The 15406-nt window shown below is 54.2% G+C and overlaps 1 protein-coding gene across 3 annotated transcripts in view; it reads right to left on the bottom strand.

Annotated features, from left to right (window-relative positions):
- Notch3 (notch receptor 3) overlaps positions 1-15099 on the bottom strand; it is a 35228-nt gene extending 20129 nt beyond the window's left edge. The window contains exons 1-16 of one of the 3 annotated variants that reach the window (XM_046436967.2): positions 14921-15099; positions 12187-12265; positions 8496-8638; positions 8074-8412; positions 7861-7983; positions 7541-7774; positions 6165-6320; positions 5886-6071; positions 5102-5215; positions 4304-4417; positions 3565-3798; positions 3349-3459; positions 2675-2867; positions 2447-2598; positions 2122-2235; positions 1559-1714 (exon numbers count right to left, since the gene is read on the bottom strand). In XM_046436967.2, the coding sequence (XP_046292923.1) occupies positions 1559-1714; positions 2122-2235; positions 2447-2598; positions 2675-2867; positions 3349-3459; positions 3565-3798; positions 4304-4417; positions 5102-5215; positions 5886-6071; positions 6165-6320; positions 7541-7774; positions 7861-7983; positions 8074-8412; positions 8496-8638; positions 12187-12265; positions 14921-15038 (2566 nt within the window). In that variant the 5' untranslated portion in view covers positions 15039-15099. Of the gene's footprint in view, positions 1-1558; positions 1715-2121; positions 2236-2446; positions 2599-2674; positions 2868-3348; positions 3460-3564; positions 3799-4303; positions 4418-5101; positions 5216-5885; positions 6072-6164; positions 6321-7540; positions 7775-7860; positions 7984-8073; positions 8413-8495; positions 8639-9852; positions 10138-12186; positions 12266-14920 lie in introns of those variants that run through there. The other 2 variants (XM_046436968.2, XM_058576530.1) reach the window with 2 other exon arrangements.
- Between the last annotated feature and the right edge of the window lie 307 nt (positions 15100-15406).

Genomic DNA, 15406 nt, shown 5'->3' with positions numbered 1-15406 from the left:
TGCCTGGCCGACCTGGCCTTGCCTCCCATACAGGGTCACAGAGGGGAACCCTGGAGGAAACCAGGTTCAGCTGAGAGGGGACAAATTTGGTCAGAGGGATAATGTCCCCTTTTGTGGCCTTATCTCCTGTCTCATCTGGAAACCTTGCCCAAGGGGAAGGGGAGGGCTTTGGGAGAACCAAAAAAGCCCCTTTGAGCTGCCAAGTAAATATAGTCGACCCTCCATAACCTTGGGCTCAGCATTGGTGGATTCCAGCAGTGGACGGAAAACATAGAAAAAAAAACTGCATATGTACAGAACATGTACAGACATTTTTTTCTTGTCATCATTTCCTAAACGATAGAGTATAACAAGCAGGTACATGCCCTTGACATTGTATTAGATATTATAACTTACGTAAGGATGATTTAAAGTATCTGAGAGGCTGTGCATGAGTTCTTTACAAATACTAAGCCATTTTATAGAAGGGACACAAACACCCACGGGTTTTGGTATCCATGGGGGTCCTGGGACCATCCCTCATGGATACTGAGGGACAGCTGTACTGCCAGTTATGCTTGCTTTCATTCCTGGCCTCAGCACAGGCCTGCCGTGGTTACTAAGTCCTTGACATCGTTACCAATACAAATGGAGATAGACTGTGAGTATAAAATACATACTGAATTTCAAGCTTTGAAAACTTAGTTTAAAAGAGTAAAATATGGGGCTGGGGATGTGGCTCAAGCGGTAGCGCGCTCGCCTGGCATGCGTGCTGCCCGGGTTCGATCCTCAGCACCACATACAAACAAAGATGTTGTGTCCGCCGATAACTAAAAAATAAATATTAAAATTCTCTCTCTCTCTCTCTCTCTTTAAAAAAAAAAAGAGTAAAATATCTCAATCATTTTAATATTGATTACATGTTCAAATTATACTATTTTATATACTTGTTTAAATAAAATACAGTATTAAATGTATTACTGCCCATTTCTTTTTCTTTGTTTTTCATGGTGCTGGAAATTGAACATGGGGTCTCATGGATATGCTGGGTAAGCATTCTACCACTGAGCTCCACTCTCTGACTTCTTTTTCCTTTTTTTTTTAAATGTGGCTATTAGAAATTTAAAATTGCATCCATGACCTGGTTATTTGTTTACTAGATAGCACCCTAGAGTAAACTCTCTGAGTTCCCTTTCTTTTTTTTTTTCTTTTTTGGCAGAGCTGGGGAATCAAACCCACAGCCTCAGGCACACTAGGCAAGAGGTCTACCTCTGAGCTATATCCCCAGTCCACTCTGGGGACCTTTATTTCATACTCTATACACCATCCTAATGCTTGCTGCCAGAGGTAGTCCACAGGCTTCAGGGTCAGACAGACTTGTGCTCCAAGCCCAGCTCATTCCCTTATTTGCTGTATGATTTTGGGCAAGTCAAGAAACCTCCTTGGGCCTCAGTTTCCATAGGAGTAACATGAGGCAAGCACAGAGCTGTGAACACAGCACCATGAGAGCACAGCACCACAGTATAGGCTTGATGAATGTCCCCAGGGCAGCACTCTCCAAGAGCTCCCCTGTACTCACTGGGGTCACAATCATTGATGTCCTGATCGCAGGAAGGGCCAGTATAACCCCCGTGACAGGTGCAGCTAAAACTTCCTGCCAGGTTGGTACAGGAACCATGGGCGCCGCAGGGGGAGGGGCCAGCACACTCGTCCACGTCCTGCTGGCATCGTGGGCCTGGGAGTGGGGAGCAAGGTAACACCTACAGTTAGAGGGTGCAAGGCAGGGTCTGAGGGTACCTGGGGCACAGGAAGAACCTGTAGGTTGAGATAGGTAAAGATATTTTCCACATGCCATTCCAGAACTTCCTTCTCTCTATTTCAGTGGGTACAAATAGTCTGCCCTCCAGGAAGCTGTCCCCAGAACAGCTGGGTTGTAACAGCCCCAGCCCCTTATGGCTTCTTCTCCAGAGCAGACCCATATGGGCTGTGAGTATCCACATCCAGCTCTCTTCTTTCCCAGAAGGAAGCTCCCCTAAGAAACAGTGTTGGGGTGAAGCTCCCTCTGGCCCCCAGCATAACCCAGTATGGGGTAAGGCACAGAGGAGGTGAGAGAGGAGGAGAAGGAAGCAGTGGCTAATGTACCTTGCCAGCCTGGGGGGCAGGAGCAGACAGTCAGCTGACCTGGAGCAGACTCACAGCGGCCCCCATGTTCACAAGGGTTTGGGGTGCAGGGGGACAGCAGCTCACACTGACGGCCTGTGGGAGGGGGCAGAATGGGATAGTCTTGAGGGACTCCCTGTTCTCATCTTCCTCCTCCCTGGGATCCCCCCTGATATCCAACCCCCTAGGGAGCACCTCAGAGGGAAAAAGGAGTAGCAAAGAGAGGGAAATGTAGACGAGAATGGAGCAGAAAGGAAACGAAGAGAAGGATGTCAGAGAGCCCGGGGAGAGAGAGTGAGACACACACCCTGGACTCCTGGGGGACAGGTACAGTGGAAGCCCATTCCATCGCTGATGCAGGTACCACCAGCCCCACAGGGCTGAGACTCACAGGCATCTCGAGCCAGACTCTGGCTGCAACGGGGGCCACTCCAGCCAGGCTCACACACACAGCGGAACCTGGCAGGGGAGGCAGTCAGGGTGGCAAGTGGCCAGAGAGACAGAAGAAGGGTCATGAGTTGGGCAGGGGTCTTACCCGCCAGGCGCATCGTGGCAGATGCCGTGACTGCAGGGCTCATGGGCACAGGGATGGGTTGGAGGGAGGCAGAGTGGAGGCAAGGAGCCAGGTGGACAGAGGCAGCTGAAGCCATTTTCCCCATCTACGCAGGAGCCTCCCTCGCCACATGGGTTGGATGCACACTCATTGATCTCCACGTTGCAAAGGGGACCTGGGAAATATGCAGGCAACCTCATCCCTGGACAGGGACAGTGGAGCCAACCAGAGGACACCTTGTTCCATTTAGCAAAGCCATACCCCTGTGCAAAGACAACTTTATTCTCATACTATATCAGCTCCTATGCAAATTAGGTCAGCCACCTCCTCAACCCAAAGCTGCCTTGCACCAGATCACTCTGGTCCCCAAATTGACATGAAGCCACTTTCTCTTCTACCAAGGATTACCTTGTCACCATACAGGCACAATCTTGTCCCTGAGTCTAAGACAGCTTCATCTTTTCTCCAGAATAATCATGAATTTACCAATATGGGGACAACCCCAAGCCAATGATAAAGGGCACAGTCTCAGGGCAGAGTGAACACAACTTCATCGGACATGTGTGCAAAGATAGGGGCGAAATCCAGCTAACAGAGACGGGTGACTTCACCCTTACCCTATAATGACACCCTCTCCTTTGCAGCCACTTGCTTACCTGTGAAGCCAGGTTGGCAGACACAATCATAGCGGTTGATGCCATCACGGCAGACTCCAAAGGTGCAGGGGTTGCTGGCACAATCGTCTATGTTGACTTCGCAATTCACACCTGGGGAGGGAAACATGGCAAGGAGTAGCCCCCATTGTCATGCACCGTTCCCAACTGTGCCCCTCCAGGTGAACTGTTCCTGCCCAGTCCAGCCCCCTGCCCTACCTGTGGTGCCAGGAGGACAGCGACAAAGATATTTGTCCACCAAATCTAGGCATTTGCCCCCATGGCGGCAAGGCTGGCTGCGACATTCGTCCACCTGGCTCTCGCAGCGCGTGCCTGTGTACCCCGGGGCACAGGCACATGAGAAACTGGCAATGCCATCCACGCAGCGTCCATGGTGGCATGGGTCTGGAGAGCAGTCGTCCACATTGTGCTCGCACAGGGTGCCCTCGAAACCTGCAGGGCCAAAGGGTCAGGCTCCGCCCACTTACCAAGGGCCTGCCCACAGTTATGGCCTCTGCCCAATCCTGGCCTCAGCTCCATCTCAGGCCCTGCCCACCAAGCCATCCGGAAAGGGGTTCCACTAGGCCACGCCTCCAGCTTGCCTTCACTCCATCCAGCTCCAACCTCCAGGACGCTCCCCTGGCCTGTGTCCCCAACCTCTAGTCTTTACCCTATCAGCTTCTCCCTTGACTGGAGATGATGGGTAAGAGGCTAGGTGTCATAGGAAGGTAGAGGGGGGATCGAGCTCCTTTACATGCTAACCTTTGGCCCAACTCTTAGCCTTATCTCAGTCTACGTCCATCATTAGCTCCACCCCACAAGCTCTGTCATTGGCCCTGCCTTGTCCTTGCCAAAAGCCCGCCCCCGAGCTCTCCGAGTCCAAGTCTGTTATTGGCGCCCTCTCCCCTACTAGCACTGCCTCCGGATTCTTGCCAGCTTGTCATTGACCCGCCATCACCTTCTGCACAGCGACACTCGTAGCCATCAGGCTGGTCCACGCACTTGGCACCATTCCTGCAGGGCGTGCTTGCGCATTCATCCACGTCCAGTTGGCACGTGGACCCACTGAAACCTGGGGTGAGGAGTGGGGTGAAGGAGGTCGAGACAAGAAAAGCATGGCCCCTCACCGTCCCTGCCCTGTAAGTGTGGGAAACCCCACTTCCCGTTTACTTAGTTTTATTAATGTTGTGTTTAATTTGAGGTTCTTTTTAAAGAAAAAAAACCCAACTTTTTATTTTGTTTGTTTTTATGTGATGCTGAGATCGAACCCAGTGCCTCACACGTGGGAGGGCAAGCTCTCTACCACTGAGCCACAACCCCAGCCCATTTATTTAGTTTTAAATAAATTTAAATTTTTTTTTATACTAGGGATGGCACCTAGAGGTACCTTACCACTGAGTTATATTCCCAGCCCTTTTTATTTATTTTTAATCTACTTTGATTATTTACTTTTTATATAGTTTTAATTTACTTGGTTTTCTTTATTTATTTAGTGGTACTGGGGCCGGAACACTGGCTGTATCACAGAGTCTCTTTAAGTTGCCCAGGCTGACCTTGGAATTGTGATCCTCCTGCCTCAGCCTCCTAATTAGCTGGGATTCTAGATGTGCTCCACAGTGCCTCACATTTCAATGTTTTCAAAACATTGTTTCCTCTTGCAAGTTATCTGCTAACATGACCTTAAGGGTTCCCACCCTGGATCCTTTGCCCCTGCACAGACCAGTCTTTCTTAGGCTTCCCATCCCAGGATTCTCACCTGAAGGGCAGGCACAGCTAAAGCCATTGACTCTGTCTTTGCAGACACCACCGTTGACACATGGGCTACTCTGACATTCATCGATGTCCACCTCACAGTAGGTTCCCGTGAAGCCTGGGGTTGGGAAAAGGGGATTAGGGCAGTGGGAGATACCCTCTGGTCTGAAGGGGACACAGAGAGAGAGGTTCCCCCATTCCTACACAAACAGATTTCCTGAGTCTTGGTTCCATCTCCTGCTCAACCTGATTCAGTTTTCAATCACAGGCTGGACGCTCACCCAGCTGTGGTGCCAACCGGAACAAGGTTTATGCCTTGCCTTTAAAACACCCCCTTTCAACCTAATTCTAAAGTCATGTTCTGCCCAGTTGCAGGGCCCACAGCAGCCTTGTACACAGCTTCAAGTCCCAACCCTCCTTAGTGCAAGACTGTCTGCAGGATACATGTGACCCCACTGCAGCTGCTGGCCCTACCCTCCTGTCATCCACCACCACCTCTACCATCCCCACCCACCCACACCCCAGTGCGATCCTAATGCCTGGACTCCACTCTCAGTCCATCACAGGGCTACTGACTCCACTGGACCCATGCCCTCCCATAGTTTCAGGCAAAATTCTGTTCTGGCCCTGCCCCCACCTCATCTCTAAGGATCTCACTTTTTCTTAAGTGATTCTGGGAATCAAACCCAGAGCCTCACCCACACTAAGCACTTGGTGCTCTCACTAAGCCAACCCTAGTTCCACTCCATGGAACTAGGCCTCAATCCCCAGCCACGCCCACCACACACCTGCCATACAGATGCAAGTGAACTGGCCAATGCGGTCCAGGCAGGTGGCCTGATTGCGGCAGGGCCCTGACAGACACTCATTGACGTCGGTCTCACAGCGAGGTCCAGTGTAACCGCGACCACACTGGCACAAGAAGGATCCCTGCGTGTTCACACACCGACCTAGATGTTCACACGGATTTGCACCTGTGGGATGGGGCACAAACAGTGTGGGCATGACCAGCGGGGACCCTGCAACTCCCCTCTTTCTCGTCTCATTCTCAAAAGGTGCCCTCTCACCAATGGAGCATTCATCCACATCCTGATCGCAGGCCCCACCAGTGAAGCCGGGTGGACAGGTGCAGATGGCCCGGCCATTCACAGGGTTTGTGTCACAGATAGCATCCTCGTGACATGGGTTGCTAACACAGGCATCATCCAGATGACACAAAAGGCCTAAGAAAGGGTAAGCAGAGGTCCAAGGGTGATTCTCCAGCTCTGCCTAAAGGTCCCACATCCCTCCCATTGCAGGGTGCAGGAGGAGTTGGTGCTGGGGATTGAACCCAGGGCCTTAGGCATGCTAGGCATGAGCTCTATCACTGAGCCACCTAAACCCTTGTTTTTGCTCTTATTAACCTGCAGAGTATCAAGTAGCTTAAAAAAATAATGGACACAATACCTTTATTTTATTTTTATGTGGTGCTGAGGATAGAGCCCAGGGCCTCCCACATGCGAGGCAAGGACTCTACCACTGAGCTACAACCCCAGCCCCTTAAGTAGCTTTTTTTTTAAAAAAAAATCTATTTAGTATGAAAAACTTCAAACATAAGAAAAGTTGATCCTTCATACCATCAAGATTTGACTATTATTTGTATATTAATCTTTTGTCCCCAGACTATTTTTAAAAAGTTACATATTGTTTAAAAATCTACAGCGTCGGGGCTAGGGCTGTAGCTCAGTGGTAGAGCGCCCACCTCATACGTGAGGCACTGGGTTCGATCCTCAGCACCACATAAAATAAATAAAGATATTGGGTCCAACTACAACTGAGGAAAGAAATTAAAAAAAAAAAAAATCTACAGACTCTTCTGATTAGAAAAGTGTCCTACCCTCAAGCCTTGCTTACCAGGCATACCCTCCCTCCATTTCCAAGCCTCCTCCCAAACACCACACCTTCCTATCCCAATGGTTTCTGCCTTGGACAGTGTGCCAGCCTCCTCCCAGGCCTTTCCCAAGCTCACCCTTCACCCCAAAGCCATCCTCCAGCATGTCCTCCTTCCCCGCCTCCCTCCCTCCCTCCTTCCTAGGTGCTGGGGATGGAACCCAGGCACATGCCAAGCTCATACTCTGTCCCTGAGCTACATTCCCAGTCCCAGCTCCAGACTCGTCTTTCTTATTTTTTTTCTTTTCTCATACTGGAGATTGAACCCAGGGGTTTTACCACTGAGTAACATCCCAGACCTTTTTATTTTGAAATAGGGTATCACAAAGTTTCCCAAGCTGGCCTTGCTCCAATTTGCAATTATTCTGCCTCAGCCAAGTAGTTGGGATCACAGGCATGCACCACTGCACCTGGCCCCAGCATGATCTTTCTAACACTCAAATCAGAGTCTGTCTTGACCCCGCTCAGAGCCTTCAGTGGTTCTCTGCTGCCTACAGAGCAAATGACCACTTACCAGTCTTGCCCATGGGGCAGGCGCAGTAGAAGGAAGCCACCCGGTCATGGCAGGTGGCCCCATGGAAGCAGACGGCTGTGGCACAGTCATCAATGTTCTGACTGCAGCTCTCTCCTGTCCAGCCATTGACACACACACAGCTGTGGCCTCCCAAGGTGTTGAAGCAGGTGCCCCCATTGTGGCAGGCATTGGGCTGCAGCTGACACTCATCCACATCTTCTGTGCAGAATTGGCCTGTGGCACACAGATGCACCAGTATAGCCACCTGGTATGTGCCAACCCAAGGTCTGCCACCCAGCTCCCTCAGTCCTGGTGCTCACCTGTCCACTCAGGAGGGCACTGGCAGTTGTAGGTGTTGACGCCATCCACACACGTCCCCCCATTTAGACAGCGGTGTCCTGGACAGTCATCCACGTTCACTTCACAGTTCTGGCCCTCAAACCCTAGGACAGGAGGAGAGGGCAAGAATGGTCACTGAGAAGTTGACCTGCTATCCCCACCCACACCACCTCCCCTGAGTACCACTCACTCACCAGGAAGGCAGGCACAGTCATAGGTGAGATCGCCATTCTGCCTACAGGTGCCCCCATTACGGCATGGTGAAGGAGCACAGGGCACTGTGGGGTTCTCGCACAGTGGCCCTGTGTAGCCATTTGGGCACTGGCAGTGGAAGGAGCCAGGAGTGTTAAGGCAGGTGCCACCATGGCGGCAAGGCCCACCCACCCGGCACTCATCAATGTCACTTCGGCAGCTGCGGCCCTGGTAGCCAGGTGGGCAAGAGCAGATGAAGCGGCCATCAGACCCCACCGAGCAGCGGGCACCATGGGCACAAGGGCTGCTGAGACAGGGGTCCGGCAGGGAGCAGTCTGGGCCTGGAGGAACCAGGAGAGGGTGAGCTTGGGACTGATCACACCCTTGCTTGCCTTGGGCTCCCCTCCAGAATGCCCCCTCTCACCTCGGAAGCCACGGGGGCATCGGCAGGAGAACCGGGCAGTGCCTGCCACCACGGAGCTCTGGCAGACACCACGACCAGCACAGGGACCTGAGTGGCAGGGGTCTTCCAGCTGGCATCGCTCACCCACCCAGCCTGGTGGGCACCTGTGGCAGAGACAGTGTTTTGGGGGCACTACTGGGCAAGGTGGACGCAGGTACAAAGATACATATGACAGGCAAAACAGACCAGCACACTCCACCCACTCATTCACTCTTTTCTTTCTTTCTTTTTTAGTACTGGAGATTGAACCCAGGGGTACCCTACCTCTAAGCTATATTCCTAGCCTTTTTAAAATATTTTACTTTGAGACAGGGTTTCATTAAGTTGCTGAGGCTGGCCTTGAACTTGTGATCCTCAAACCTGCCTCAGCCTCCTGACTCCACCTGACCACACTCATTCATTCCTGCAATGAATATTTGCGGAGTACCTACTATTTGCTAAGTTGTAAACACAGAAGCAAACAATAAAAGTGGTTCTTCCTCTCTTGATACTCAACAGCAGCCAGATTAGGCAAGAGTACACAGACAAGTAACAAACTGACATACTACATGTACTACATGCTGGCAGCGTGTAGGTGAGCCAGGAAGGCTACAAAGTTGTGGTGAGTTAAGTGATGGCTCCCAAAAAGACACGTCCATGTCCCAGAAGCTGTGACTCTGATCTTGTTTAAAAAAAGAGTCTTTTCAGAAGTAATTCCATGAAGGATGTCAAGATGAGATCATCCTGGATTATGGGGGGGGGGGTGCTAAATCCAATAACAAGTGTCCTTATAAGAGAAAGACTATAGAGAGTTGGGAGGGTGAGAGAAGAGAAGGTCACGTGCAAACAAAGCAGAGAACCGGTGAGGCAGCCACAAGTCAAGGAACGCCTGGGGCCATCAGAGGCTGAAAGAAGCAGCGAAGATTTCTCCCCTTGTTGGCCCTGCCAACACCTAATATCAGACTTCTGGCCCCCAGAACTTCCAGAGACTACATTTCTGTTGTTTCAAGCCACCCAGTTTGTGGTAATTTGTTACAACAGCCACAGAAAACTCTTACACGGGCTAAGTAGATGGAATAATGGGAAAGAGAGAATGGGTATTCTATTTTCACAGACTAAAGATGAAAAGAATCCAAAGGGTTGTGTAGGGAAGAGCATTTCAGGCAGAAGGAACAGCAAATGGGTCTCAGATTCTGAGAGACAACTAGCAAGGCACACCCAGACAGACACAGAAACCACAGATACACATACAGAAGGACAGCCGACTGGACATATTGGCCTGGCACACACAAACACCAAGCCGCAGCCTCCCCCGCGGATATGGGCAACTCTCACTCACATGGACAGGCGGATGGACTCCCACAAATCCTCAACTCCTTTCTCCAGGATTCATGCAAATTTTCTCCCATGCAGGAGGGTTGGGCTTTGTGGAAGGGGACCTCCACCCTCATGTTGGGGAAGACCCTTCCGTCTGCAGACCCCTCCCCAAGCCCACAAAGGCAGCCTTGAGTGTAAGGGAAATGAGAAAGGGAGAGAGGATTGGTCTTGAGTTTGGAAACTTCCAGGGGACCCTCGGAGAAAGGATTCTGAGGGAGGGGCTTGGCAAGCCAGAGGGTCCAGGCTGTCTTGGCAGTGTCCCGGCCCATTCCACCCCGCGCTCTCCCTGTGCCCGCCCCATCCCTCCCCTGCTACTTTCGTCGGTTCCCTCCCCCCCCCCCCGGGCTTGTCCCAGACGCCTGGGACCGAACTCAAGCAGGTGACTCAGTTCTTAGCGTCACCACAATGTCCCCCCACCCCGGCCCCCAGCGAAACAAGTCGGGGCACAGCCGGCAAGGGCGCGGGTGGCGTTAGGAGCCGAGGGTACAGCCCTCAGCCCCCTCCCCAAAAGCCCGCAGGGATACCACGACGAACGCGATCGTGCGCCGGGAGGGGGCGCGCTTGCCGGGCGCCTTGGACGGCGGGTCCCACCGCCAGGCAGGGCGCGGCCCGCGCGGCCCCCTCCCTACGCCCCGGGCGGGTTCCCACGCTCTACGCCCGCGCCCCCGCCGACCGGTCGGGCCGGTTCCAGCCCCAGCCCGCGCCCCGCCCCACGGCCTGAGCTTTGGGGGAGATCGAGGGGGGAGCGCGGGCTTGGGGGGGGGGGGGACCGGCCTGCTGGCAAAGTGGGGGAAGCGAGGATTAGGCAATAAGGACGAGGGCTTGAATCCTACTTTGGGGAGGTGACTCGGGGATCTATAGGGAGAGGGAGAGTTTGAGGTACCCCTAAAAGGACAGGAATATTTGAGACCTTGTGATTGCTGGGGAATTGGGGAGTATAGGAAATGGTTCCCCTACAGCCTTGCTCTGGAAACTGAGCCCGCTCCACTCCGGGCGATCCGGGCTCCGGGAGGCCAAGTGTGCCGGTGATTCACCTGTCGAGGGGCGGGGCAGCCTCGGGCGCATTCACCTGTCGGCAGTATTCCAGGCTTGGAGTTCCAATGCGCAGGCGTCCGAGCCCCGGGGCTTAAGCTCCAAAGTGGTTCCAGGTAAGATCACACTTTCCCCTAGCCCCACCATCGCAGACACTCAGCCCCAGTAACCCCCCCAGCCAGCTTTAGCATCCCAAAGAGGTAAACCTAAGTGGGGTTCTAGCTAAAGTAAGTGCGATGAAACTTCGAAGGGGCTCTTCTGGGTCTAAAATCGCCCTAGACCCACCCAGCTTGAGCCTGACCCAGTGTCTGGCACACATTCTGTTGAATAAATAAATACCTTAATGAATCCATTAATGGCTACTGGGTGAACTGCTATTACCTGTTATAAAAGGAGCCAAGCCTTTCCCTATAACCTTGAGCATTATTTCCTATCATTATTATTTATGAGTATTTATTTATTACTTGCTGTACCCTGAGCATATCCTATGATATGCCTCACAGTCAATCCCATAAAGGGAGAGCTATTATTGCCCCATTTTTCAGATGCAAAAACTGAGGCTGAGAAAGCTCCGAGTGTTTGCTCAAGGTGTCCCAGAGCCCAGAATTCAAACCCAGCTCTGACTCTCTGCTCGGCTCTTTCTCAGCCACAACTCTGCTCCTCCAACCCCCTGCCTTTCCTTGTTATTAGGGAAGAACTAAATACTTGGGCTTCTTCACAGTCACAAGCCAGGGAGAAGCATTCCTATTCACAAATGCAGTAAGGTTCAGAGAGGGGAAGTGCCTAGACAAAGGTCATACAGCACAACTGCATTATAGGCCTCCTGTACCCCCACTATTAAAGTTTTGAGATATGGTAGCTAATGAATGATGTCCTCACCACTACTAAATCCCTATAATTTGGACCCTGAAAGTTTGTTAATTAAGAGCTGCCTTCATTAAGAGCCTTTAAATATGACCTCAAGAGGCCTAGACCTCCATGAAGTCGGGGTTACTAGGCCCATTTTCCAGATCAGGACACTGAGATTTAAAGGGTTTAATTCTCAACCAGTGAGCAACATGATGTGGGATTTGAATCCAGCCCAGGCAGACTCCAGAGCCCCTGCTTTTAACCCTGCTCAGTTTCCAATGGGTCAACACAAAGAGGTTGCCCAAGCCACACACATGTAGGAAGTGGTACAAGCACCCACGGGGAACACAGAGGCAGAGGAAGAAGACTCCCTTCCCACGCAAGGCCCACTGATGGCGCTGTGCCAGGCACTCACAGGCAGGCAGCCTCCCGGGAGGGCAGCTGGGTGCAACGACCTCCATTTGCGCACGGGCTTCCGTCCAGGCAAGGGGGGGCTGCGGGGGGCAAAGGAAGGTGAGGGGTCAGCTGGGTGCCCAAGAACCCCAATCCGAGTGACAGACCCCCTCCCTTCCTCTGCCAGGCAACAGCTGCACTGGGCTGGGGGTGTCTCTGTGGGTGCAGGGAGGCCCCCTACCTACGGTTCCCACGGCCCCCGCCCTGGCCCCAGCTGTTAAGGCTGCAGCTGTCCCTGCCAGCTCTAGCCCTGGGAACCACAAGGCAGGGGCGGGAAGAAGGAGGGACTGGCTTGTGCCAGATGTGGGGGCTCAGGAAGCTGCCAGAACTAAGATGTGCAGAAAGGGGAGTGCAGAGTCAGGAAGTGAGTGTGCTGAAGGTTAGAAAGCATGTGACTTCACGTCCAGGTCTAAGGATAATGGAGGTGCAGGGACTCTTGGGTCTCAGGGTCTCCCTTCACCTGATGATGAGCACCTATTCCAGCTAGGAGGTCTGTGTGTTAACTCTTGGAAGAGGGGTCAAGGCATGTACTCAGGAGTGAGTGAAGGTTACAAGGAGAGCCAACTACAGGTGTCACAGGGATAGGGTGTGTGTTGTAGGGAGGGGCAGCTGGCAAATGACAAGTGCTGCCCTGTCCGGAGTCCCCATCCCTGAGGGCTGTGTCCCTCTTGGGTGTGGCAAAGTCTAACTGTCCTTTCAGGTGGGTCAGGGGTGTGGCTGAGACAGAGCTAGTGGAGAATTGAATGTGTACAAGCAGGTGTGAGCCACTGTGTGTGTGTGTGTGTGTGTCTCAAAGACAGATGGAAAGAGCGAGGGATTTGGAGAAAAACAGAAACAGGGAGACATAACGAAGAAACTAGAAGTAGGAATACACAGAGAGGAGAAAGAGGACAAAGACAGAGATAGGGAGAGACAGTAACAGAATAAGAATGAGAATGGAGCCAGGTAAGGTGGTGTGGCACACGCCTGTGATCCCAGCAGCTCAGGAAGCTGAGGCAGGAGGATCGGTGAGTTCAAAGCCAGCCTCAGCAATGGCGAGGCGCTAACTCGGTGAGACCCTGTCTCTAAATAAAATACAAAATAGGGCTGGGGATGTGGCTCAGTGGTCAAGTGCCCTGAGTTCAATCTCCAGCACCCATCCCCCAAAAAAGAATGGCCAACATGACAAATTCAGGGCACTGTCACCCAGACTGTGGGTATTTGTGAACTACACTGGTGGCTGTGTGACATGAGCCATTTCCTCCCCAAACCCTTACACTGCTGTGCTGTGCGCCATGTGAGCCACACATGTGGCCTGCCTGAACTGGGATACAACTGTACATGGGTGTGTCTATGTAGCAGTTGGATGTGCTTCTCTGCACGTGTGAGTGGGGTGTAGGCATGTTCTTGAATCTGTATCTGTGGGTATCCGAGTGTGTGCAGACAGCGTGTGTGTGCCAGGCTTGGGCTAGGAATGGCATGTGTGATCATATTTGTGTGTCCAGGCATGTGGACGTGTGAACTGTGTGCATCTGGGTGTATCTTGTGTGCACCAAGTGTTCACGTCTACATGTACTGGGTCTGTGTGCATGCACGTTTGCATCTCCATAAGTGTGTGACCCAGAGCTGTGTGTGCCTGCAAGTGTGTGACAGACCATGAGTGTGCCGGTTCTGCGGGGCGGCTGCTCCTGCCCAGTTGGGCCCTGGGATGGTCCAGTGAGGCCATACCCTCCAGAAACCCCCACCCGGCCACTGCGCTGACCCCCACAGTGGCGTCTTGAGACCCCTTGCCCGGCCATCCGCCGGGCCCCTCCCCCGCCGACCAGGACTCCTGGGGAGGGGGGGGGGCGCCCCAGCAGCCCCCGTTCAGGCCCCGTAGCCTGTCCCGCTTTGTCTGGCAAAGAAAGCGCGAGGCCGGCCGGGGGGAGGGGGTGTCTAGACGGCGCAGCCATTGTCCCGAGCGGGGGAGGGGAGAGAGGAGAGGAGGAGGGGCGGGGGGCCCTGGCCGAGTGGGGAGGGGCTCGGGCCGCCGAAGGGGGAGCTGAAGCGCGAGAGGAGCACGTGGGCCCTCTCCCCTTCCCCTCCCCGCACAGAGGCGGGGTCCGGGGTCTGCAGGATCACGGCTCCCAGAACTGGGAGTGGGGCCGCAGGCGAGGGAGGGGGCGCGGGCGCTGCTGTGGCTCCAGCTCCCACTCCGGCTCCGGGTTTTGCTGCGCTCCGGCCTGGGAAGTTTTCTCCGAGTTCAGAGCTCCGAGAACTTCGCGCCCCCTCCCCGCCCCCCGCCAAGCCCGGCCCGGCCCGCCCGGGGTGTCGAGGGCTGGGGCTTTTGTGAGAGGGGTCCTCGGCCTCGGGGTACTTCGGCCCCAGTGGTAACCTATCAGGACTGCAAGCAGGGATGAGATGAGGCGAACACCGGATTCTTGGTACCCCCCCATCTCGAGTCCCTGATCCCCTCACCTCCAGCTCTGTCTCAGATCCTTGGGTCCCTTCATCTCCAGCCTCAATTGCTCAAGGGTCTCTTTTCCTCTGGCGCCCTGCCCCTCATTCTGAGTGCCCGTACCCCGCATCCCCCAGGACTGGCACGTAATCCAGCTCCTGCACCCCTACCCTGGCTTTGCTCTCTGACTCCCAGGATCCCCCAGCCCCAGACTTGGGAAGTTCTCGCACTCCCCCTCCCCCGCGTTCCTGTCCCGCCCGCCAGATCCGGAGCCCCTCACCTGCAGCCCCCGGCCCTGCTAGCAGCAGCAGCAGGGGCAGCGCGCGCACAGGAGATGGTGGCGATGGCAGGGACATCAGACGGCGGCGGCGGCGGCGGCCCCGGGCCCCCGGCCCCATGGCGGCCGGCCGCGACCCTCCCTCCTCCCTCCCTCACTGGGCTCCGGGCGCGTCCCGGGCCAGCCTCCGCGCCGCCAACTTCGCCGAAGTGAGGCGGCCGGCCGCCCCGCCCCCAACCTTCGGCGGCTCGCCCCGCCCCGGGGCTGTCCCTGCGCGCCCCCGCCCCCCGCCCGGCCTCCCGGGGTCCCTGTCCAACCTCCCGCCGCAGAGCCTGGGACCTAAGGACCCTAGGAAACTTAAGCCGGCCACGCGGAGAGATGCGCGGCGAACCTGCAGTGACAGTCACACGCAGTTCGTGAACACCCCTACCCGTATCTTCCAATGCAAAACCAGAGCCGAGGACACACCCAGAGCTGAGGACACCCACA

This window comes from Marmota monax, unplaced genomic scaffold (genome assembly GCF_021218885.2).
Source record: "Marmota monax isolate L192 unplaced genomic scaffold, Marmota_monax_Labrador192_F-V1.1 WCK01_AAM20220418_F8-fsc00021, whole genome shotgun sequence".
NCBI lineage: Eukaryota > Metazoa > Chordata > Mammalia > Rodentia > Sciuridae > Marmota > Marmota monax.
The sequence above is the reverse complement of the archived record's forward strand: the minus strand, read 5'-3'. Positions and strand labels throughout refer to the sequence as shown.